Source organism: Bombyx mori, chromosome 10 (assembly GCF_030269925.1).
Source record: "Bombyx mori chromosome 10, ASM3026992v2".
Classification (NCBI taxonomy): Eukaryota; Metazoa; Arthropoda; class Insecta; order Lepidoptera; family Bombycidae; genus Bombyx; species Bombyx mori.
The window spans coordinates 9,269,996-9,294,724 of record NC_085116.1 but is presented as its reverse complement, the minus strand read 5'-3'; the positions used below and the strand labels follow the sequence as shown (position 1 = coordinate 9,294,724).

Sequence of the window (24,729 nt, the reverse complement as noted above, 5' to 3'; positions counted from 1 at the left end):
ATGTTCCGCAATCGTTTTATTTTTTAATTATTTAGAAGGTGATTAGTGATAAGAATTTTTTTTGTTAAAAAAATGGCAGCCGATCGCGAGATTGCTGCTGAAGACAGTATCAGAGTGGTATGCCGATTTCGACCACTGAATGACTCTGAAGAAAAAGCTGGTTCAAAATTTATCGTGAAATTTCCATCTGGACCTGATGATAATTGCATTTCTATAGGGGTAAGTGTAAATTAATTCAACAACCTACACTGGGTTCCCGTATCATCGCCTTAAATTAGATCATGATGACTAATACAGCGAGTTGTTCACCTGCTACGAAATGGCCTTTCTTTTCCATTCCGCTTCGATGATTATGATTATGATCTCATAAAATTCAGGAATTTGACCGAATAATGGGCAAATAGGAATCGCAGTCTTTGTTTTGTCGAAAATCAATACAAATACCTCTTCGACCTTGACCTGAGTAGGTATTCTTCAAATAATACTAATTCAAGCTCTGTGATTTGTTTATGTTACGACCCCTAATTACTTAACTTTTATGTGCAATTTTTTGTTGTTTAGAAATAAAATTTCCATCTTATATACTAACTTCAAGTCTGTAAGCATATAAATTTTCAGCACATTAATTTATCAATAACACAAAATGCAAAAATAATGAAAATAACATTATTTTAGTTTTAAAAAAAATATAAAATCGAAGATTTTATTTTGAGATTGTCTTATCATTCAAAACACAATTTATTGAAAGTGGAATTTTGGTTAGCCTTTATTATATATGTGCACAATATTTAATCATAATATCTTTATTGGTGTACTAGATAAACTAATAAAGTAAAATATTATGTTTAAAAAAATTCAGAAAAGGTGGACTAAATTATGAATTTATTACACAAATTGATACACCTAAATGATAAATTTTAGCTTCTAAAATTATTTAAAAAGTTTAACTACTATGGTATGAAAAAAAAAACTAAAAATAAAACGAAAATTTTAGGGTAAAGTATACTTATTTGACAAAGTATTCAAACCCAATGCAACCCAAGAAAAAGTCTACAATGAAGCTGCCAAAAGCATTGTATCAGATGTTCTGGCAGGCTACAATGGAACTATATTTGCCTATGGTCAAACAAGTTCTGGGAAAACACATACCATGGAAGGTGTCATAGGTATGTGAACAATTTTAATTGAAATGTTTCGAATTACTTAATATAAATATCAATAAACATATTTTAAATATTAATTTAAATAATGCAGGAGATCCAGGAAAACAGGGTATTATACCAAGGATTGTCAATGACATATTCAATCACATTTATGCCATGGAAGAGAACTTGGAATTTCATATTAAAGTGTCATATTTTGAAATCTATATGGACAAGATCAGAGACTTGCTCGATGGTAATATTTATAATCATGAAATTCATTTTCAACTTTAGGACCCTGATTCTCTAATTATTTTTATATTACAGTGTCAAAAGTAAATCTCAGTGTCCATGAAGACAAAAATAGAGTCCCATTTGTAAAAGGTGCTACAGAACGATTTGTATCAAGCCCTGAAGAAGTTTTTGAAGTTATTGAGGAAGGCAAATCAAATAGACATATTGCAGTCACAAGTATGTGCTATTACATGTTGTTAATTTTGTTGTTCTGTTTTATATTATTTGAGACTACTTAATCTGCTTTGGAAAATAAAAGCCTAATATAAGTTTTCTTTGCTTGACAGACATGAATGAACATTCATCACGATCTCACTCTGTCTTCCTTATAAATGTCAAACAAGAAAATTTGGAAAATCAAAAGAAACTCTCAGGAAAGCTCTATCTTGTGGACTTGGCTGGTTCTGAAAAGGTATGTAAATATATATATATATAGGTTTTATATACTACACAATGAAGTTTAAAGTGAAATAACTATTGCCAATGCCACTTTTAATTACAATGGTTTGAAATAAAAGAATATAATTTTAAGTATACATTTTTATTTTCTCTAGGTATCAAAAACTGGTGCTGAAGGCACTGTCCTGGATGAAGCTAAAAATATTAATAAATCACTTTCGGCATTGGGTAATGTAATTTCAGCATTAGCTGATGGAAATAAATCTCATATTCCATACAGAGATTCCAAACTAACTCGAATTTTACAAGAGTCACTTGGTGGTAATGCAAGAACCACAATTGTAATTTGCTGCTCACCTGCTTCATTTAATGAAAGCGAAACTAAAAGTACACTTGACTTTGGTAAAAGGTATGTCCTTAATGTTTGTGTGCAATGTACAATAGTTTTTCAATGAAAGTTTAATACCATTGTTAATTAACTTTCAATACAGAGCTAAGACAGTCAAGAATGTTGTATGTGTCAATGAGGAATTGACAGCTGAGGAATGGAAACGTCGCTATGAAAGAGAAAAGGAGAAAGTGGCTAGGCTGAAGGGCAAGGTAATAAATTCATGCTATAAACAATAATGTTTCATAAGGCTCATAAAGCAGTCAGCAGCATCTAGTATTATGCATGATGAATATAATGAAGATGCTATTTAGCTATTAGGCAAAACTAATATCTATTATTGACAATAACCAATTGAAAACATGAGTTATGAGGTTGTCAGTCTATGAGTATACTAAAGTAATAATATTATCACACTGATTCAATGGTAACCTTCCAGACAGTTGTACTTTTTTTTCTCATTACTAATGATATTTTTTTTATACCTAAAACATAGGTTGAAAAACTAGAAGCTGAACTGAATCGCTGGCGTTCTGGTGAGACTGTCAGACTAGAAGAGCAAGTAAATCTGCAGGAGATTGAAGCTGTTACTCCAGTAACATCATTTATTGAAGAAAAACCTCCAGCACCTGTAAGTATACCATCGCTATCTTTTTCTGTTTTAGAATAATATATAATTCATTTTTATATATTTTATAATAATTTCCATAGCCTGTACCAGTGGCTGTCGCCAGTGTTGTCGAAGACGCCGCAATGCAGGCTAAGTTAGAAGCTCTCTACCAACAGCTGGATGACAAAGATGAAGAGATCAACCAACATTCTCAGCTTGTTGAGAAACTTAAGGAACAGATGATGGAACAAGAAGAATTAATTGCCTGCACAAGGTGAGATAATTTAAACTTAATTTGGACACTTCATTACTCACGTTCAGAGGGAGAATCAGAATTGATACAAGATCAATTGCTACCAATTATACTACCAAATGTTTTTTAGAATAAAAAAGTTTGAAGTCGTCGTGGCCTAAAGGATAAGACACCCTGTGCATTCGTATGTAGCAATGCACCGGTGTTCAAATCGCTCTGATAGGCATCCATTTTTCCAATGAAATATGAATGAAATACTTATTTTAACTAATGTTCACGATTGACTTCCATGGAAGGAATAACATAGTGTAATAAAAATCAAACCCGCAAAATTATAATTTGCGTAATTACTGGTAGTAGGACGTCATGTCAGACCGCACGCGTAGGTACCACCGCCCTGCTTATTTCTGCCGTGAAGCAGTATTGCGTTTTGGTTTGAAGAGGGTGGGGCAACCGTTATACTGTTAAAATTGAGATCTTACAACTCATGTTTCAAGGTAGGTCGCGGCATTAGATGTCTATGGGCTTCGGTAACCACTTAACACCAGGTGGGCCGTGTGCTCGTCCACACACCGAAGCAAGAAAAAAAAATTACGGTGATAAAATTCGAAATTGAGAAATATAATTATTTCAAAAGTGTTTGACTAGGGTTGCATGACTATAGGTAATTTAAGTTGTTCATTGATGAGGAAGTGAATTATTAAAATATATTTTGTGTAAAATTCGTGACTGTTTTAAGGCAGTTAAAACGCATGAGATATGTAAAATAGTTTGCATTTAGACTATATTCTTAAGTAGTTCTATATGAGTAATCATGTCTATAAATAACCACTGTAGTTTGAGGACGACAATGAACTCTTGAGTTTAGCGTGTGCTAACCTAAATTATCCTAGGAAATAATTAGTCTTAGAAATTGAAATAATGGTGATTTATTTTCTATTTAATAAAATGTGTGCTGTTCAGTAATCATAGAATTTACTAAATGTATAATAGTATTAAAAATTGTTATTAATTATTTGGCATTAATAACATGCAACAGGCGCGATTATGAGGCGTTACAAGGAGACATGAATAGAATCCAACAAGAAAATGAAGCTGCTAAAGAAGAAGTCAAAGAAGTTCTACAAGCTCTTGAAGAGCTCGCCGTTAATTACGACCAGAAGTCGCAGGAGGTAGACAGCAAGAGCCGCGAGTGCGATCAGCTGTCTGAAGACTTGCAATCCAAACAGGTGACGTATTGTCTTATGTTTACTCAATTGTGAAACGTAATCATTGTATTATTGTTAAGATAGTGCCTCACATTTGACAACACAAGACTTGTTTAAAACTTATTGAGTATTATTGTTGAATATCGAAGTATGATGTACTACAATTTTAAATGTTATATCTTAAAATAATTAAAAATAATTTATAGATGTAATTTTTTAGTACATATAAAAAAACTGTAATACCTGCAACTGCAGTTTTATAAACTTACACAAACATGATCTTTATAAAATCTGTATACAATATAATAACATTATATTGGTTTCAATGAAATATGAAATCCAAAAAAAAAAATATATCCTCATCTTTATTAAAAAGTGTGAGATGAAATAGAAGTTTTTTTTATGTATTTAGAGCGCCCTGACTAGTGCTACGGCAGAGCTGCAACAACTCCGTGATTTGTCTGCACATCAACGAAAACGTATCGCGGAATTATTGACAAACTTACTTCGAGATCTCGCCGAGATAGGAGCTGCCGTCGGAGGATCTGAGCTCGACTTCAAACTCAATGTAGACACTGTCGGGAAACTGGAAGAGGAGTTTACAGTGGCTCGTCTCCACATCAGCAAAATGAAAAGTGAAGTCAAAAATATTGTCCAACGATGCCATTCACTTGAATCTGCTAACATCGATGCCAATCAGAAGGTATTTCTTTAGTATATCCAATGATGAAATTGTATAGCTTCTGGATAGTCAGGCACTTAAAAAATATTTTGATATAGATTGAAGAATATGAGCGAACACTTGGTGAATGTCGCCTTTTGATCTCCCAACACGAAGCCCGTTGTGCTTCGCTAGCAGAGTCGATGCGTGAGGCCGAAAATAAGAAACGACAACTCGAGGAAGCTGCTGACGCTTTACGTGAAGAGTGTGCTCGCCTACAGGTACATCTACATACATATTCTGTATATTACAATTTTTTTCTCACGAATACTTTGTAGTAATAATACCCCGAAAATTAATTCACCACCGACACGAGTATAGAATGTTTTGATTCCTTAAAATAAAATCTTCAAGCCCGGTCACCGAACGTGTCGATTACGATTACGACGAAGAGTTCGACATGTGAAATAGTCCATAGACATAACCCACTAAGTTTCGATTCAGTTAGGTAGCAAGAAAATAAATATTATTGTAATAATTTTAGCAAAGCATTACACATTTATAAACTTTTTAATATTTTTCTTTATTAACATTAAGCAAACAGAGTATCGAGCCATACTAGTCCTCAGTGTGTATTAAAACTACGTATATGTATCGTGCAATGAGTCTAGGTAGCATGAGAAAATTATTCACATTTGTTAGCTTTAGACAGTGGCATATTCACACTTTACAATTTCACTCGCGCTGTACGTCTCGCTGAGGTTACTGACCTATTTATATTAAGATATTACTAAGTTTTCCATTCTGTATGATTTTGTACAGAAAAGACCATACATTTTTGTCACATAATACTTAATGGTGTTTAATTATGGTTATAATTTGATTTTGATTTACCTTGTACCAAAAACCCATCTCTTTTTTGTAAAATCAACAATTTAGTTATTGTTTATGAAGTATGTAGAAAAACGTCTCTAACCAATTTTATTTGAATAGTACTAATGTGTTCTTCCGTGTCAGGCGGCCGAGCGCGTACAGCTGGCGGCGGCGGAGGACTCGCAGGTCCGCGGCGCGCTGGAGGCCCAGCTGGAGCAGCTGCGCGCCGCGCACTCCACGCAGCTGTCTGCGCTGCGGGACGAGCTCGCCGCGCTGCAGCGACAACACCAGGACCTCAAGGAGTCAGTGCTACCTCCTTACCTCTATTTACATCGCACATTAATAATTCACTGTAGATACAAATAGCTGTTTTTTTTTTTGCCCCTGTAGGCAGACGAGCACATGGCCCACCTGATGGTGAGTGGTTACCGTCGCCCATGGACTTCAACAATGCTAGGGGCAGAGCCAAGCCGCTGCCTACCGCATAGCTAAAGATTTATATTTGGCATCTAAAGTGTCCTACGATCCTACCTAGAAACACCTAGATTGTGGGTTATGAAAATAGATAAATATAGCAGTAATACTTAGCTTGCTACTCCAAAATATTTAAAGTGTCCTACGACCCTACCTAGAAACACCTAGATTGTGGGTGATGAAAATAGACAAATATAGCAGTAACACTTAGCTTGCTACTCCAAAATATTTATTTTGTAAGTTAACGAGGTCCGGATTTATCCGGTGTTAAAGTCTAAGTGAACATTTGATCAAATAAAGTGCAAATTCATGTTGTTACACCTAGAAGACTAACATTGCTGAGAATAGATTTTTTACGTGCCACTTATACACAGCTTTGTTGGTGTTAATGTAGGAATGTAATTTGTAAATGTAAAATTTACTTTCATCTTTATCTGTATTTTCAACAATAGGTATTCGTGAAGAAATTTCGATAGTCTGAAAATGATCGGTTGAATAATTAGACTTGTAACAAAACAAATAAATACACTCATTTTCGCATTGAATTACTAGCACGGATTAATTTTCTAAATACTTTATTATTTTCGACAGCACGTACCAGGAGCTAACCCTGGCGCGGCAGCAGCTCCAGGACGACTACGAGAAGCTGAAGCGCGAGGAGGCCGACAAGTCCGCCAAACTGAAGGAACTCATGTTAGTGTCGCACTCGCCTCGACGGACCCTAGACAAGGCCGAGAAGGAGGTCGCCAACCAGCATTTACTTATCAAAGATGACGCCGAATATTACCGTGAATACGTGATCTCCCCTAAAAGAGATAAATTAGGAATGGGATACCCTTTCGGCTTCGATTTTGAGAAAACTTTGGCCAAAAAGGAAAAGTCGCTCTCGGCAATTCCCAAATCTCCCGGTCCCCGTCATTCCTGTAATATCCATCCTCTGCAACTCCATCTGCTCATATCCGTCACGATGATCCTGATCACCCATCGCTATCCACAAATCGTTGTTTTGGTTTAAGCTTCCTTACTCATTTTATGGGATGCTCTCATATATTCATCTATGAAGATCTTCCCATATTATTATGCAACTTTTAGTGCCTTTTAACTTTAATGCAAGTTATGTGCATGAGTAACGTAATTGTTTGAATAATAATCGACTGCTACTGAGATGATACTGCTAACTTTGATATAATTTAAAACCAATTTAACATGAAGTATATAAGTTGACAGTATGTCTAATTTAGAAAATCTTAAGCAATCTTTATGTATGCATTTAATTTGAATGCTTCGCTTTAAGAGTTAATCATAAATCATGAACTAGTCAAATGTATTTATTTTTGAATTAGCTTAGGGAAAGCATGCTAACTCTAAATGGAGTTTCGTATAAATTATTCATAATATTCGTACTAGATCTTATCGATTTAACATCGGTTTTCGTGATTTTTAAGTTTAGTTTTCACTGCCAATTCATTTCGTACATAATATTTAGGTTATTTGTAAATAGGAAGAGAGAAAATATATTTCATTAGTGAAATGTTGATTAAAGTGTTAAAAAGTGGTAAAATATAAGGCTCACTGTTTAGAATGCCAGCACAAATTACAATAAAAAAGAAAAGTTAGTGCAAATGTAATGTTAAATGTAGTAAACATGTAAATAGAGGGCTGTAAATACAGTTTGCCCGTACAGAGTGCAGTGAGTTTATATTTTTATCAATATATTTTTTATAGGGACATGACTAAAAAATATCTTCTATTTTATCTATGGAGAAAATATTGAACATTTCCTATTTTTTAAAGGTTACCTGTTCCAGCTATGTTACATAGTTAAATATTGGATAATGAACTTGTTATTGAGTAGATGTTGATAGTGTATATTTAGAAAGGTTAAGCGACATGGAACCATTCAGTAATTAAAACTCGCAGTATTAAATAAACATGCAAAGCAACATTCCGCTGAATGCATTTATCGCAAATATGGTCTCACATGCATTTTTGTTTGCTTATATGCAGTTTTATAAGTAATTCATGTAAATCACCTCCTAGTATAACCCACCATTTGTATTTGTTTGCCATCAATGTCATAATAAGAAATCCTGGAGTCCGTGCCACGTCCTTTAGTCTATATGCACTCTACATGCCGAAGAGTGATTGTCGTCTCTCAGAGTTCGTGCACTTAAATTATAAAGATTATAGTTAATCAAAATTAAATGTGCACGCAAAATTTTAGTGTTTCCTTAGTTCTAAAAATTTTATTTAGTTGTAACAAAATCGGCATAATACCTGTAAAACATTCCGCGCCGATGACTTCCTCTCTGCTCTCGATTAATGTCTTGTTGAGCAGATTGTGTCAATGGTACACGTTTCATGGTCTATGTGTAAGTACAGTGTAGTTGTAGTTCGAGATCTTGTAACGCCTTCTGCTTTTTAATTTTGATTTGTCATTTTATTCCGCACGTATCCCATTCATATTCATTCTGCCGGGGGTTGGCATTTGTGACGTACACGGCCTACGAGCGGCGAGCTGATGTATATGGATGGGTGCGTGAAGGACATGAGTAGCTCGGACTGTTGTACAGGTAAATGTGCGATTATTCTCAGTGATGTACAGTCATTGTTCATTTGTATTTGTGTTTGACCGATTCTTTATTTGAACAGTCAAAGCGTGGAGCGGCGTGAACAGGCTCGCGCTGATCTCAAGGGCTTGGAAGACACCGTGGCTAAGGAACTACAGACCCTGCACAATCTGCGTAAACTCTTTGTTCAAGACCTGCAGGTATATTTTTGCTTACAATTAAATTGATAAATCGTATCATTTTTTTGCATATAATAACGTAATGTAAAACAATACATTTTTATGTATAACAGGCGAGGATAAAGAAATCGAACAATTCTGAAGAGGGCGCCGAGGAGGAAGGCGGTTCCCTTGCACAAAAACAAAAGATCTCGTTCTTGGAGAATAACCTGGAGCAACTGACGAAAGTCCACAAGCAGCTCGTGCGTGACAATGCCGACCTGCGATGCGAAGTGCCCAAGCTGGAGAAACGACTCCGAGCCACCATGGAACGTGTCAAGGCACTCGAGACAGCGCTCAAGGTACGACTCACAATTACTAAAATTTTAAGAAGACAAATATTTATACATTCACTGGTGGGTAGGACCTCTTGTGAGGCCGCACGGGTAGGTGCCACTACCCTGCCTATTTCTGCCGTGAAGCAGTAATGCGTTTCGGTTTGAAGGGCGGGGCAGCCGTTGTAACTATACTTGAGAACTTATCTCAAGTTGGGTGGTGCATTTACGTTGTAGATGTCTATGGGCTCCAGTAACCACAACACCAGGTGGGCTGTGAGCTCATCCACTCATCTAAGCAATAAAAAAAAATCATTAACATGTAAATGTAACGAAACAAACAGAGTGGGTTGACGAGCTAGATACAATATTGTTTATTTGTTAACAGGAAGCAAAAGACGGTGCAATGCGCGATCGCAAACGATACCAGTTCGAAGTGGACAGAATCAAGGAAGCCGTGCGCGCTAAAAATCTTGCTCGCCGCGGTCCACAGGCCCAAATCGGTAATGTGAAATTTCGTTATTCATTGACTACACGGCGAAAATTAAATCCGGACCGCCTTCAAGAATTTATTTAAAATTATGTTACTATTACATGGTGGATGGTGGTAACACGATTTCGCGCGCAAAGGACCCATAGACACAGCCTACGGAGTTTCTCGCCGGATCTTCTCAGTGGGTCGTGTTTCAGATCCCGTGGTAGATTCGAAGCTCAGCTCTTGGTTTTTTTTTATTATTATTAAGCGATTTTATGACCTGGTAACTGAGACCTTTAAGTCATGTCTTATTTTAATTTATATTCATATTTTTATGAAAAATGATATTATGGAGTGAAATGAAATGAAGATGATTAGTTTGAGACATTAATCAACTGGGATGAAATTAAATGAGATGACACGGGATGAAATATAATATCAGTAAAATGGTGGTCATTTACTAAGATTTTTTCAGTGGACTTTTTGGAGGATCCCGAGAAGTTACGTCCAGCGGCTTTGTTTCATTTTCCCACATTTGTGCACTTTCACAGATATTAAACAGTTAATAAACCACCATTATTACACATTTAAACCCGAAGAAACACTAAATAGACAAAATAAAACAAATCACACAACTTCACTCCTCGCGTTCCCGCCAAAAAGTCCGCACTGCTCTTGTTAGGGCTAGTGTTACCAACACACCCGGTTTGAGCCCCGTGAGCTCACCTACACGTGAAGGAGAAGCTGATTTCGCCTCTCAAGGCTATCAGCATAGGTAGAATAAAAAAAAGAAACATATATGCAATTCACAAGTGGTAGAAGTGAAACCATCAAAAATTAAAATACAATTATCCTAAATGTCTAGTATATGTAAAATTTTGTCATTAGTAAATAATTGTAAATCATCTTTTATAGTATGAGTTAGCGTTTTTGTGAATTGATATCTTAACTTCACGTATAATCCAAAAATTAAAATTCAGTACAAGAGGTTTCACACACACGTTAGTATTAAAAAATCTCATAGATGGCGCTGTATTAAAAAACACTAAGGACTTATTTTTTCGTTGCATCGAGTTTGAAATCAACGATTTTAAAGAAGTTTCACTTCAAAAGCTTACATTAAATATCTTGAATTTGCTAGTTTGTACACAGATAAACTGTGACTCGGTCAGAAGGAGCACAATAACATGACGCTCTGACAAATTTCACATTCGCTATATTATATTATAAACCTAAGGTAAGACAATAAATGTGTGATATCTATAACAGCGAAGCCGATACGCGCGGGCGGCGGGCACCTGGCGGGCGGCGCGGGCGCGGGCGTGCTGCGACCCGCCGCCGCCGCGCAGGACATCAAGCGGAAGTCTATCATCGTCGGCGCTAGAGGTAACTTCCATCCGTTCAATAAAACAATACTTTGATGTATAATAGTATTTTAAAAATAGATTTGTCACAATATTCTGAGTTCACATGGTTTATGACGACCTTGATACATATTTAACCGAGTCCAAATCTATACTAATATTATAAAGCTGAAGAGTTTGTTTGTTTGAACGCGCTAATCTCAGGAACTACTGGTCCGATTTGAAAAATTCTTTCAGTGTTAGATAGCCCGTTTATTGAGGAAGGCTTATAGGCTATATAACATCACTCTAAGCCCAATATAAGTGGAGCACTAATAAAAAATGTTTTAAAATAGGGGTTTAAATCGCTCCTTAACATTCTATAATTCAAAAATATGTTCACTTTCTACGTAAATGAAGGGGGGGTAAAATTTAGCGTTATGCCAAAGTAACTATTCCACGCGGACGGAGTCGCGGGCAAAAGCTAGTATGGAAATAAACTGGAATGGAAAGGGCGAAAATATTGTATATTTTCATTTATACACTTACCCTCTATAAATTTCCTAATGTATATAATCATGCATGATTATTGTTGCGCTACAAGAAATATATTTAACTGTTTACTGATATTTAACTAATACCAGCAGTGTTGTCTTATTACTGTATTAACAAAATTACACAGTTTTTAATTACTTAGATACCCTTCTGTGATCCACGCTCAATGCATTGATTACAAATGTGCCTTTAAAAAATAATACAAACATCATTTTGAAAACGAAATCTTACATTTATGTTTTTTTTTTACAGATGAAAGTTGAAGCAATTTGCAGTCACGTCGTAGAGAATTTAATGAAAGTTCATAGATGTACCTACGAAGAACGACGAAATTCAATCTTGAAATATATCCATTATAATATTACTATTGTGTTAAGAGAAGCCTAAAAGTAAACCGAAAAAAAAGAAAAAAAAAGTATAGGTCTCCTAGGCTTAAATCTTTTGAGCTATCTAATCTTAACGTCTCTATGTGCACATGGATTTAATACAATTATAAAAAAGCTTCTTGCAAATTATAGGTCAGGTTTAATATGAATTCCGACGATTGTAGTTTTTATGCTAAATGTATTATTATAACATTTAACCAGGGCAGCAGATTTGAAGCTTCGATTGTCTTGTCGCTAATTTTAAAGTGAATGTAGAATATTTTATGAAATGACAAAAAGTATTAAATTTTGTTTCTGAACTTAATGCTTCGTGCATTTTATTCTAAATTAAATTGTAAAGATTAGTGAATATATTTTGCTCACGGAAAGAAACTGGGCGGGAGGTATGAAAATTGTTCAGTACAAAGATATGCCGAGCCAGTTACCAGAAAATGTCAGCAGAAATAAATTGTAGTTTCTTCCTGTGAGTGTTTTAATGATAATTTCAGAGATGCAATATGTCGTTAAATGTAAGAATTATTAGCTGTGAATTACTCTGCAGACTAGCATGTGCTGCCGCACAAATAAAGAAATAAAAAATACAAAAAAAATATATGGCCACATTATTATTTCCAGGTATGGTGGCAAATGCATTATGGTGTGCATCTTCGATGTGTAGTTGTAGTTTAAGCTTCTTTAATATATATTTTTATATATTGTGATAAGCGTTGATATGCCGATTATGTGAGCATTTAAATAGATATGAAAACTAACCTTTTAAACGATTACTTTAAAGTGCTATGGGTGTTAACGCGAGAGCTCTGACAAACATTATGCAAGTTCACTTCATCCCCGGTAGGAGTGATAGCGGGAGTGCCTACGCGACTTGCTGCAACAAGCAAGTTCTCTGCTGCTAGGCACGGTCGGCGTCATGGTAATGCGATACGATTTTAGTGAGTGATTTTTGTATTCATTTATAGAATATGAAAATCTCGTTTAACTAAAAAAAAAAAAACTAGCTCCGATATAAAATGTAATAGTTGTCAAATACGATAGAAGTTATCTGAGTTTTCAAGGACCATAGCACTTTGCTTAAACGTTTTTGCGCGTCACCCTCACTAATGCTTAGAACCTGTGATGTTTTAGCTAAAATGTAATATCTATTGCGTTTTCGTTCTAAGACCTAAATGTTAGTCGCTAAGCAACATTTAAAACGCGAATAATATTAATGTAATGTGAGCTGTCAAATAATTTCTTGACGCTTTAAATAATCAAAAGTCCGTTGTATGTCGGAATACGAAAGTCGCGTTTCTATTTAGAAAAAAAAGTCTCATCAGCTTCGTAGATCTGTAACTTACGTAAGTACTTATGGAGTAGTCAGCCTGGAACGCGGTCCTCTGTAAGCTTCAATGTCATAAACTATCCGCTCTGTTGTGGCGCCTGCGTCTTCTGAGGAGTTATGGAACTATCGCAGTGCTAACGTCCAAAAACCAAAGATAAATCACAACGTTTTAGATTTATTGTTCGAGATTATTGTTTACCAGCTGAAATTTATTTTAAGTTCCGTATTACTTAATGGTTCCAAAGCTCCTTGATGTGTTGCAATAAATACTATGTCGTTTAGATAAGATGTAGTAAATTATTTCACTTTAGGTTTAGATATTTGGTTTTATATTGTTTTATTTATTATATTTCTTAACGAAAATTATCTCTTTTCACTTTTGTGTTACACTAAGTGTTATACGCTTTTTTTTTACATACTTCTTATATACATTATTTTATAAACATGATCAAATACACTTATATTTTCCATTAATAAATTGGAGACGTCTACAAAGATGCATTCCACGAGGAAAGCGGATCTTTGTTATCTGTAAGTCTAGTTGTTTTGTTAATGATTAGTAAAAGAGGCTATCCTCGGTTTGTACACGCCTGTTGCATAGTTGTCGCTCGGAGCCGGCGCTCGGTCCGTGGCCGGGCAAACCCCAAACCGACAGGCTTGCCTTTGCACCAAGTGATTTAGTTTGTAATGACATCTTTTGTATGATGTATTTAATATATGGAAAATCCTCGAGGAAGAGTGTTTTCTTGATTTTTATTTATTATAAAATAAAATTATGAATTTAATTTGCCATGAAGTACTTTTATTGAATTTTATCAATTCGTTAGTAAATAGCGACCATTTTGAACTATCTCATGGTTTCCTTAAAACAACACTGCATGTTCTGGAGTTGCAGCCTGCGTTACGATAAGTGAGTTATTTATATAGAGCCGTGGTTTAGTGACATACTATTTATCCATTTTTACTTTCCGCTTACTAACAAATGCGGCAACTGACTTCTCCCACTCCGACGCTCGGTAGGGACAGTGCTTGAAACATTAAATCTGTTAATGCGCATTAATTTTTATTAATTAAAATTACCTTCAAAGATGACTTACGTGGATAACCGCTGAGTGTAAATTGTTCTGAGCATCGTTAAAACAAAATTACAACAGTTGACAAATCGTCTGTGGTTAGGTATTTTTGAACAATATAAATATTAATAATTATTAAGATTCGTTTCCAGAAATGTTTTATTAATATCGTAGGCCGACGAATTTACACCTCACTGGTTCTGGTTCTGGCACTACACGATTTGCTTAATATGGATAAGACTACTGAGTGCGAATAACTTCAAAGAATTGAAAGCCAGTTTGACCATACCATCCATATTCTCCGAAACTTAATATAAAAATTTCAGACTGCGGTAATGAGAAATTAGAAATTATTGTGGGATAGTTTTTATCACCGTTCAATGGCCCATATTTGTACGAAACAAGAACAAGTACGTCCATAATGCCAAAGGTCTTTAAAGATACTTACTCCAGTCGGAGAGGACCATTCGTACAGTAATCAGTGTGCTTAGTGTGAGTTTTCTAACTTCTCGGTCGCGTAAAAGTTAACTCAGAATGGAGTTGGAACAGCACCCTAGCGGAAAACGAAATGAAGCTGTTCCAACGCTACAGATTTTTTTTTTGTCGTGAGGAAATTAGTGCCTGCCACCCTCCACTGGGGATGGCGGCGGGACATGTCGGAGTCGAACCGACTATAAACCTCCGATCGCTCACATATTTTAATCGACTTGACTATATTGATGATATTCACATTTCGTTTGTTGAAGCCGGTTTTCTGTTCTGTAAAAAAATGTATTATTTTTCTGCTTCGATTAATTTATTATCAACTGATAGGACCCGTAAGGCAGGTGTTTTATTTATTTATTTCATAGAAGTGTGGACGAGCTCACAGTTCACCGGGTGTTAAGTGGTTAACTGAGACAGACATCAATAACGTAAATGCCGCCACCCACCTTGAGATAAGAGTTTTAAGGTCTCACTATTGTTACAACGGCTGCCCTGCTCTTCAAACCGAAATTCATTAGGTACTGCTTCACGGCAGAAATAGGCAGGGTGGTGGTACCTACCCGTGCGGACTCACAAGAGGTCCTACCACCCGTAATTACGCAAATATATAATTTTGCGAGTTTGATTTTTATTACACGATGTTATTCCTTCACCGTGAAAGTCAATCATGAACATTTGTTAAGTACGAAGTCGCCGTGGCCTAAAGGATAAGACGACTGGTGCATTCGTGTTGAGCGATGCATTCGGATCCCAGGCGGGTACCAATTCTTCTAATTATGTGTGACCAAGCTACATTGTACGGAAAGGTATGCGTTCTAGTTTGAATAATTGATAGCCGTTGTTCTAATCCCTTTACCGGTTTACATATGGTAGCTACGCCGGGTGTTCGTCTACAATACGCCATTTATGCTGATAAAAAGAAAATCCGATAAGTATAAGAATAATTGTTTATTTCAAATAATATATATTATATCATGAAATAACTATTTCATCAAATTATTGAAATACATGCATAGTCTTTGTAGAAATGTAAAACTTTAACATATTATTATTATTACTCAATAATTAAAAATTATCTCTTCATGATGAACGAATATTTAAAATGAAAATTTATTATATAATACATATTATTGTGTATTATTAATACTAGATTTACAAAACACCACTATATATCGAAAAATAAATATAATGGCCGCAATGTATGTATGAGTTGATCATGTACTAAAATTGATATAATTCAAGTATCTTCTCAACTCTGTGATGTACTTTTGTGTATTAGAATAAAATATGAATTTTAATTCATCAGCAATTTTATGAATTAGTGATGTGTCCTTTAACATTAACCACTTGTAAAGACTATGTATTATTTTAGCTGCTAAAATTTGATTCCATTACATTTAATGTAATCTATACATACACGCCTCTTTAGTTTTTTGTTAGTTATATCACAGACTAATTACATATCATACGATAAATAAATAAAATACAACTGAAGAAAACATTACGTACTTCAACCTTTTATCATGACATTCATTTTAAAATGGTGATTATCTTCACTCTAGGTCCGGATTGTTGGATTGTTTTGGAGATGTCTCCAAAATATTCACGAAAAATGTAAAGCACTCGAAACATTGGGAATAATATAATGACAGTAAAAGACACGAGATTAAACCGTAAAAGTATAATTAATTATGTCTACGACTCGTGAAAACCGATGAAAATACGACAAATATTGATGCATTTTGAATAAAAAAAAATATATTCCATGAAAGGAATTGATCATAAAGCGGTAGGCGTTATTTCAAAGTATTTCAACGCATTCTATATAAAATAAAATTATTATGTTCATGAATTATTCATATTGCACACGATCACAATTGTACAATTATTGTACATTATTCAATAATACTTAATTAACAATGTAATTTCTCGTTATCATAATCATAAATATATTTTTTCATAATCTGTTGAAGATTAAACAAAAATTATTTAGTTAGAAAGTAAGATGCTACGTTACATTATGATGTGCAGTTAAGCACAGAGATTTGATTGATATTCAATATGCAAAACAAAAACAATAAATTTTAACTGTACTTATTATATTGTAGTATAGATTCAAGATGACTTTGGAGCACTAGCGTACTGAGATATTACTTTATCTCTGAGGACTTTTTACAAACAGTTTGAACCTTAATGGGACATACTTTATATTGAATCTTCGATTTCCTAATATTGAGTTAGTATTACAATATATTAATTTTAAAATACTGGATATTAATTACATAGAAATTATGTTAAATGTTTTTAAAAAGGTTATTGTATTTAGTACATTTACTGTTTACTTACACTTACATAACAATACATCTACAGTGTTCTAGCGTTGCTACCGTGGAATGGATTTTGTCAAGAGACCGTTGACAGATCCATATTGTATAGAAAAAAATAAAAGTTTTCTTATCTTTCGAAATATTCATACAAGACATACGCATATCAAAGTACATTGTATGATGAGGCAGAGTCACTTGAGTGTTGTCGATCGAGGACGTCGTGAACACCATTTTCTTTGGAAGTCGAGGAGGTGCTGAAATAAATAAATAATCACTTGTTTTGATTGGTTACTTTTTTTATATATATTATTGCTTAGGTGGGTGGACGACCTCACAGCCCACCTGGTGTTAAGTGCTTACTGCAGCCCATAGACATCTACAACGTAAATGCGCCACCTACCTTGAGATATAAGTTCTATGGTCTCAGTATAGTTACAACGGCTGCCCCACTCTTCAAACCGAAACGCGTTACTGCTTCACGGCAGAAATAGGCAGGGTGGTGGTACCTATCCGCGCGGGCTCATAAGAGGTCCTACCACCAATAATTACCGTGGAAGTCAATCGTGAACATTTGCTGAGTACGTATTTCATTAGAAACATTGGTACCCGCCTGGGATTCGAACACCGGTGCATTGCTCAACACGAAAGCACTGGTCTTATCCTTTAGGCCAGGACGACTTCGAATTATATATATATTTATTATAGAATATATTTCCCATTACAAATAACCACGGGGTGGGCCGTACGATCGAAGGCCCATTTTCAGCAAAAACAAGCACAGTAGCATGACACACGGTAGTACAGAGCGCGCGCGACGTCCACCACAGCCACGTACCCAAAGAAAGGCAGTAGCGTGACGAGCTGCGGCCGGCTGGTGCACTCCCTGAGCTCGGGCAGCACGAGAAGGACGTGCCGCAGGTACGCCTGGAGCGCTAGGCGGCGCTGCTCGACTAGATGGGCGTCCTGTCGAAATAAAGATACGTTCCAAATTACATTAACAGTCCACACTTTGTCTTCATATCAATTATCGATAAAGTACTGGTGGTAGGACCTCTTGCGAGTCCGCACGGGTAGGTACCACCAACCTGCCTATTTCTGCCGTGAAGCAGTAGTGTGTTTCGGTTTGAAGGGCGGGGCAGCCGTTGTAACCATACTGAGACCTTAGAACTTATATCTCAAGGTGAGTGGCGCATTTACGTTGTAGATGTCTATCTCCAGTAACCACTTAACACCAGGTGGGCTGTGAACCTTCTAAGCTATAAAAAAAATATAAAAAGAAAGTATCGGGTTTAGTGGAGTAGCGATATTTCGAACCTCCCGAACTTAATAAATTCTTAATTTTAAATTTGTATAAAGTTCTTAATTCCAAGAACATTAATGTTAATTTTGTGCAGTTACTAAAAGATACTGGCGTGCCCTGAAGCTGCTTGCTGCTCAAGTGGGTAGGACATTTTGCAAAATAATCACGATCAAGCGACAAAAATACTCCGACTAAGTAGCCTAGATGAAGACTTCTTCATTCAGGGTGTTTTTTACTAAAAAAATATTTTGTTTTTTCAACAGTAAGCATGTTCTGTCATAAATATCATGTTAAGTAATTTGCATAGGCTTACCCGTTTTCTTAAGGTTTTTTTAGGTGGAAATTTGTATGTTGCTATATCGGGATGACATTTTTTTAACTGCGTATGAAGTTCGTGGAACTTCGCATATCTATGGTAGACGCTCCATTCTTCATTGCCAACTTTTAGAAAAATCTGCAATATCCGTTAAATATAGAATGAAAGTTTTTTTTTTTTTTGTTTAATATTAATTATATCCCAATTATTATCTATTCATTAAGGATTGTATGATGTATGAAAATCTTACTTGATAAACATGAAAGGAGTGTGTTCTCTTTCCAACTAAAAATGCACTGGGAATATGAGCCTTAACATTAGACTCAGGGTAATCTAATAGTTCGAGGGCACATGTGCTTTCCAATTCTTGTAGCCTCTGCACCAGATGCTGGTTAAACTCCATCAGCTCTGCATGCATCTCGGCTACCTGTAACAAATTTAATAATTAAAAGCAAAAAAATATGTATGTAGGTATTGGTATGTAGGCTTTTCAACCCATAGACACAGCCCATTGAGATTCTCGCCGGATCTTCTCAGTGGGTCGCGTTTCCGATCCGGTGGTAGATTCTGCAAAGCACGGCTCTTGCTAGGGCCAGTGTTAGCAACACTCCGGTTTGAGCCCCGTGAGCTCACCTACACGTTAGGGTGAAGCTGAAACAGCCTCTCAAGGCTATCAGCATAGGTAGGATAAAAAAAAGTCTTTTGTTGATAAAAACTGCTCAGTGAAGATTCGGCTGAGAATTTTTACTTCTTTTATAAGTTCATTGGAAATACAATATATTCTTATTTTATTTTCATATAATTCTTCTTAATCTAAAAAAATTAACACATTTTCAATGTAATGAATTAGCATTGTATAACTATACCTGAACAAGTTTTCTTTCATACTGGTTTATTTCATCAGTGTTGTCATTATTTGCTTCCTCCCGAACATTATTATTCCTTAGAGCTTTGCCCATATCCACAGCGGACATGTAATGTCGTAACTGCTCCTTTATTGTGTCGTTTTCTCTTAAATTCAACATTATACGTGTGTTAGTTTTTTGGATTTAAGCAAATTGTTTGATTTTTCTTAATTTTGCGTTGCTTAGATAACGGGCTCAAAGCATAACCGGTGTGGAAATGATTACCAAAGTTCATACACATGAACTTACCGACTTTGATAGATGTAAGTCTAATCTTTAATTGTACCGTATGACGGCTGTCCCACCCTTCAAAGTGGCAAGCTTGACTGCTCGCGGCGGAAGCGAGCAGGGTGATGGTACATACCCGTGTGGCTTTACAACACGCCCTACTACCAGTAATTGTTGGTTGGCGACCATTTGTATAATTCTCAAAGAATGATGCTGCTCATAGTCTAGTGAATGGCTCGGTCATCTTTTACGATGCTCACGCCACGAATTTATGCATAGCTTTATAATATTATTGAGCATTATTACACAAATGTTTTATTTTTATTTTATTTTATGGCCCTTGTAGGCAGACGAGCGTACGACCACCTGATAGTGACTGGTTACCGTCGCCCATGGACTTCAGCAATGCCAGGGACAGAGCCAAGCTGCTGCTTAGCGTTAAGTAATCTCCACAAGCCTTGTTTCAAGACATGTTTCTATAGACTTTTTTAAATATATGAACACATAACCTGAGTGCTGTCTCATATTGTTCTATGAAAAGTTGAAATTTTTTTTGCACAGATAAGCAACGGATATATATTTATGTGATGTACAAAAAAATATAACAGTCAAAACCATCATCCAGATCATTGTTATTCAATGAGAATATTAGTTGTTATGAAAAAAAGTGTTTAAATATAATGACTTTCAACCACTTTGTAGGCCCCTGGAATTGTTGAAGTCGATGGGCAACAGTAACCACTCACCATCAGGTGAGCCGTATGCTCGTCTGCCTACAAGGGCAATAATAATAATAATAAAAAAACTTTACTTACTTGGTGAGATCTATTATTACTTTTTCAAGTTTTCGAAATTTATCTTTGCTTGCTACTTCTAACTGGCTACATTTCATTTGTAACATCAAAATTTGTTTATCTTTATTTTCCAACAAGGAAAGTAATGATTTATCGTCTGGTGCACTTTCATCTTCAGTGAAGCAAAGCTCCAAGCACGATGTGCTTCCATCAATACTACCAGCTACTTCCTCACTGTCACTTTCATATATTTTTAAATTGTTAACACTCAATTCTGACGCATCATCTTTAGCAGTATTGTTTGTTTCTATACTGTTTGAAGATGAAAATATTTCTTTGGCACATTCAGAAAGTTTTGTTAAAATTTGTGAAGGACTTTCTATACCTTTTACACTATCGGGAAAGAAATGTCTGAAACCACTTTTGAAATCTGAGCTTGCAGGTTCACTTGTTGATGATATTTGAGGCACAATTTTAGGATCAGGAGAATTAAGGCAAGTTGCCGGTGCACTGTTCCACATTGCATCATCTTTGCTGTTGATTGAGTGTATCTCTTTACTATGATCAATGTTCTGAGTCTTCCGTTCATTTTTATCAAATGATATAACTTGACGTAATGGTTTCCGTTTTAAGTTCCCAGAGGACTTGACTGGTGTCGGTAGTGGTATAACATGCTCTACTTTATCTACTTGACTTGACTGTTGTGATTCATTCAACTCAGGTCTGTCAATTGATAACGCAAATAGAATGGATGATAAGCCTGAAATATGACCAGAAACATTGTATTATAAACATGATAACATAATTTTGCAACAAAGTATTAATATTACCAGATGCAATATTAGGAAGTTTCAAGGAAGCTTCAGAATCTCTCACAAGAGCCCCTTCTTCATAATATTCCATTAATAAGCCATGCGCCACCCAGCTTTGCAGATATCTAAATTTTAATATATATTATAATACAACCAAAACATTTACTCAAAATGAAAACTATGAGCATTTTGTAAAATTGTTACCACACTCTTTCGTCAATAAATTTAAATTTTATTGCCTTAATAGACAAAATCGTGTTGAAAAGGTACAGGCACAGCATAGTTTTCACAAATCAGATGCTGTTTGCATACCTTTATATTAATTGCTCTTGAACACAACACTACTTAAAATTTTGCAAATCTGCACCTGCCTACAGAACCAAGGACTAAAGAATCATTATAACTAAACATATTTTTTTCAAGATTATGGGATAGTAGACAATCAAAATACTTGATCCCATGAAATGCAAACAATCATTTTGCTAATGGCCAATTATACTATATTTACCTTTCAAATGATCTTTCATTTAAGGAAGCCCTTAAGAATGCTCTAAAATATCCAAGGGGTGTGTTTATGTTTGACAATATTTTAAATCTTTCTTTTTCATGTTTTGTCAAATGCAAACATGTATAGCTCCATAATGAGTTGCCTACAATTTTAAAGTTTCAGTAAATTCTCAATATTTTGTTTTACATAATTTAAGATATAACAGTAACATCTCACACATACCTATATTTACAATATTGAATGTAAAATTTAAACCTGCAGTCACCAAGCTTTGTATGGTTGAGTTCGACAAATTTGTTCTTATTCCATGTCTTAATATGGCTTCCCATTTTTCACACAGCTGTATTATTCTATAATGATTACAGTTCAATATAAATTCTTAACAAGTTTAATATAAAAGGAACATGAAAGCAGTATGGACTGTCCAAACCTAATAACTTAATGGAATTTGTTTACCTGAGATCATCTTCAGTAGCTAATTCAGATCTTCCAGCAAATCGGTTGAGACAATTTTGTGTACACTTTGAAAGTTCATTGAGTAATACTTTTCCAGTTTCCGCTCTTTTCATAATTTCTTCTTTAGGATCAATTGCATTAGCTAAAGTATTTAAAATTTTACTATTCTGTAAATAATTTAGAATTCATTAAATAAGTTTCAAACAACTACGAAGAAACATTAAATATGTATATAAGGATACTTCTAATGATCTCAGTTACTACTTTGTTCTTGCTGTTTAAATTTTATCTAAGAATTAAAGTTTAGGTAATTCTCATTTTGACCAATATTAATTTTACTACTTATAAAATTATTTTTTAAACTTAATCGATGAAAACGAAAATAAATTTCAAACCGTACCATTGTTATTCTTCAAGTGCAAATTCTATTTAATAATATTATTAACAGATTATACTGATTTAAGGAAGGTAAAGCACCATCATTTTATTTTTATTCAATATACATCAGAAGCACTAATTTGATTGTTGAATAAAAAGCACATGAATAATACACCCAAAATTTATAGAACTATATATTTTGATTGTCCTTTGGTTCTGAATGTTCTGATAATTTCATAAATATTATGAACTGTAACATTCATTGTGATTTTTGACCCTTTATTTGCCAATAGAAATGTGTAAGTAATGCGAGTGATATTACTCGGGTAATATTACTCTACGATGTAATGCAACATCACACATTACGCGAAGGAAACAAACATCACACTATCACCCAACATGTTTCTTTCTTTGTCGTGTAAACAAACATCACACTATCACCCAACATGTTTCTTTCTTTGTCGTGTAATGTTCCTTAATACACGAACGGAACCGAGCGAGCGAGACAGACCGATCGACGCAAAATAAATGAGCAAGAGACACGGAATTATTCCTAGTGATTTTGAACCGTATGCCCTGGCCGCTAGGTACATTTTTATACCTATGGTACGTCTGAATTTTAATATAGGTATTTGTGTTTATATTTTTCATGCGGCCAGCCGGTAGTTCCCCGCAAGTAGTTACTTAATTTTTTATTCGCAACTTTTGTAAAATCGCTAGTCGCTCGTAATTGTTTAGTAATATTTCATATTAATTTTTGTGTTTGATTTGAATTACTTAAGCACTTGTTTGAAGATAGTTTTATTATTTGTTTTAATGCGTGTTTAATAAGTGAAAGAAATAACGGCGTCTAAATGAAAGTACAGTCCTCCTTGGATGCACTTTGAAGATATCGCGCCGAAACAATGCATCCTCGTATAATATATTAATTAACATTATTGTCGAGCTCAATTTGCAGTCTAAGTCGCCATATGAAATCCGTTCATCCCACAATAAATTATATTAAGTAAAAAATAAAATTATTATATTATTAAATAAGTCAATCTCTGTCAAGTAATATAACAGTGTATTATAATACAAAGTATGAACACATCACTTAAGTAATGATTCGGGTGTATAGATACAATGTATTCATCACAGTATCTATTGAACGCACCGAGTAATGTTAAGAGTGATGTGTAATGTTTTCGAGTAATATCACCTGTCTGTAAAAGTGATGTCATATCACATAACATTGAGAAGTGATGTTTTGCGCAAGTCTATTTGCCAATTGAAAAGTGTAATATCTATACAAATTTTTTTTAAGAGATTTTATGATCTGGTAACTAAGACTTTTAGGTCATGTCTTATTTTAATTTCTATTCTTTTTATATGAAAAATGATAATATGGAGTGAAATGAAATGAAGATGATTAATTTGAGACATCAACCAACTGGGATGAATTTAAATGAAATGAGATAAAATGATATGGGATGAAATATAATCTCAGTAAAATGGTGGTCATTTACTGAGATTTTTCAGTGGACTTATATCTAGCCAATAAGTCCAGTTATATTCTAATCCATAATAGGATAGTCACATGCGGAACATATATGAAAGAAAGTTGTCATAAGCTAGTATTTAAAAAAGTTAAAGAAATAACCGTCTTCATTTAGATGTCTCATGGAACTGCTGTAAAGAGGTTTTATTCTAGTGACTAAC

General features: G+C 34.8%; 2 protein-coding genes across 5 annotated transcripts; one reads left to right on the top strand and one right to left on the bottom strand.

Moving 5' to 3' along the window:
• Positions 1 to 72: 72 nt before the first annotated feature.
• Positions 73 to 12,001, top strand: Khc (kinesin heavy chain). Its single transcript, NM_001123350.2, is given in 19 exon segments — positions 73 to 219; positions 995 to 1,166; positions 1,255 to 1,398; positions 1,470 to 1,613; positions 1,724 to 1,848; positions 1,991 to 2,244; positions 2,327 to 2,435; positions 2,720 to 2,854; positions 2,935 to 3,107; positions 4,126 to 4,315; positions 4,707 to 4,997; positions 5,075 to 5,236; positions 5,973 to 6,130; positions 6,894 to 6,995; positions 8,955 to 9,072; positions 9,165 to 9,392; positions 9,754 to 9,868; positions 11,110 to 11,226; positions 11,991 to 12,001. Coding segments are annotated over 19 exon segments (2,895 nt in total).
• A 3,936-nt stretch (positions 12,002 to 15,937) lies between these two features.
• LOC101743448 (sorting nexin-29) lies at positions 15,938 to 24,296 on the bottom strand. 4 transcript variants are annotated; one of them, XM_004924812.5, is made up of 11 exons: positions 23,051 to 24,296; positions 22,651 to 22,817; positions 22,417 to 22,544; positions 22,195 to 22,336; positions 21,705 to 21,811; positions 20,896 to 21,634; positions 19,814 to 19,958; positions 19,198 to 19,374; positions 18,945 to 19,085; positions 18,167 to 18,294; positions 15,938 to 17,585 (listed from the first exon to the last, which is right to left on the bottom strand). In XM_004924812.5, the coding sequence occupies exons 1-11, from the start codon at positions 23,051 to 23,053 to the stop codon at positions 17,495 to 17,497; spliced, it is 1,968 nt and encodes a 655-aa protein (XP_004924869.1). In that variant the 5' UTR covers positions 23,054 to 24,296; the 3' UTR covers positions 15,938 to 17,494. The 4 variants fall into 4 exon arrangements, with proteins under 4 accessions (XP_004924869.1, XP_062526627.1, XP_062526628.1 ...); XM_062670643.1 differs by having other exon boundaries at positions 24,185 to 24,206; XM_062670644.1 differs by lacking the exon at positions 18,167 to 18,294 and having other exon boundaries at positions 23,051 to 24,230.
• Positions 24,297 to 24,729: the final 433 nt, after the last annotated feature.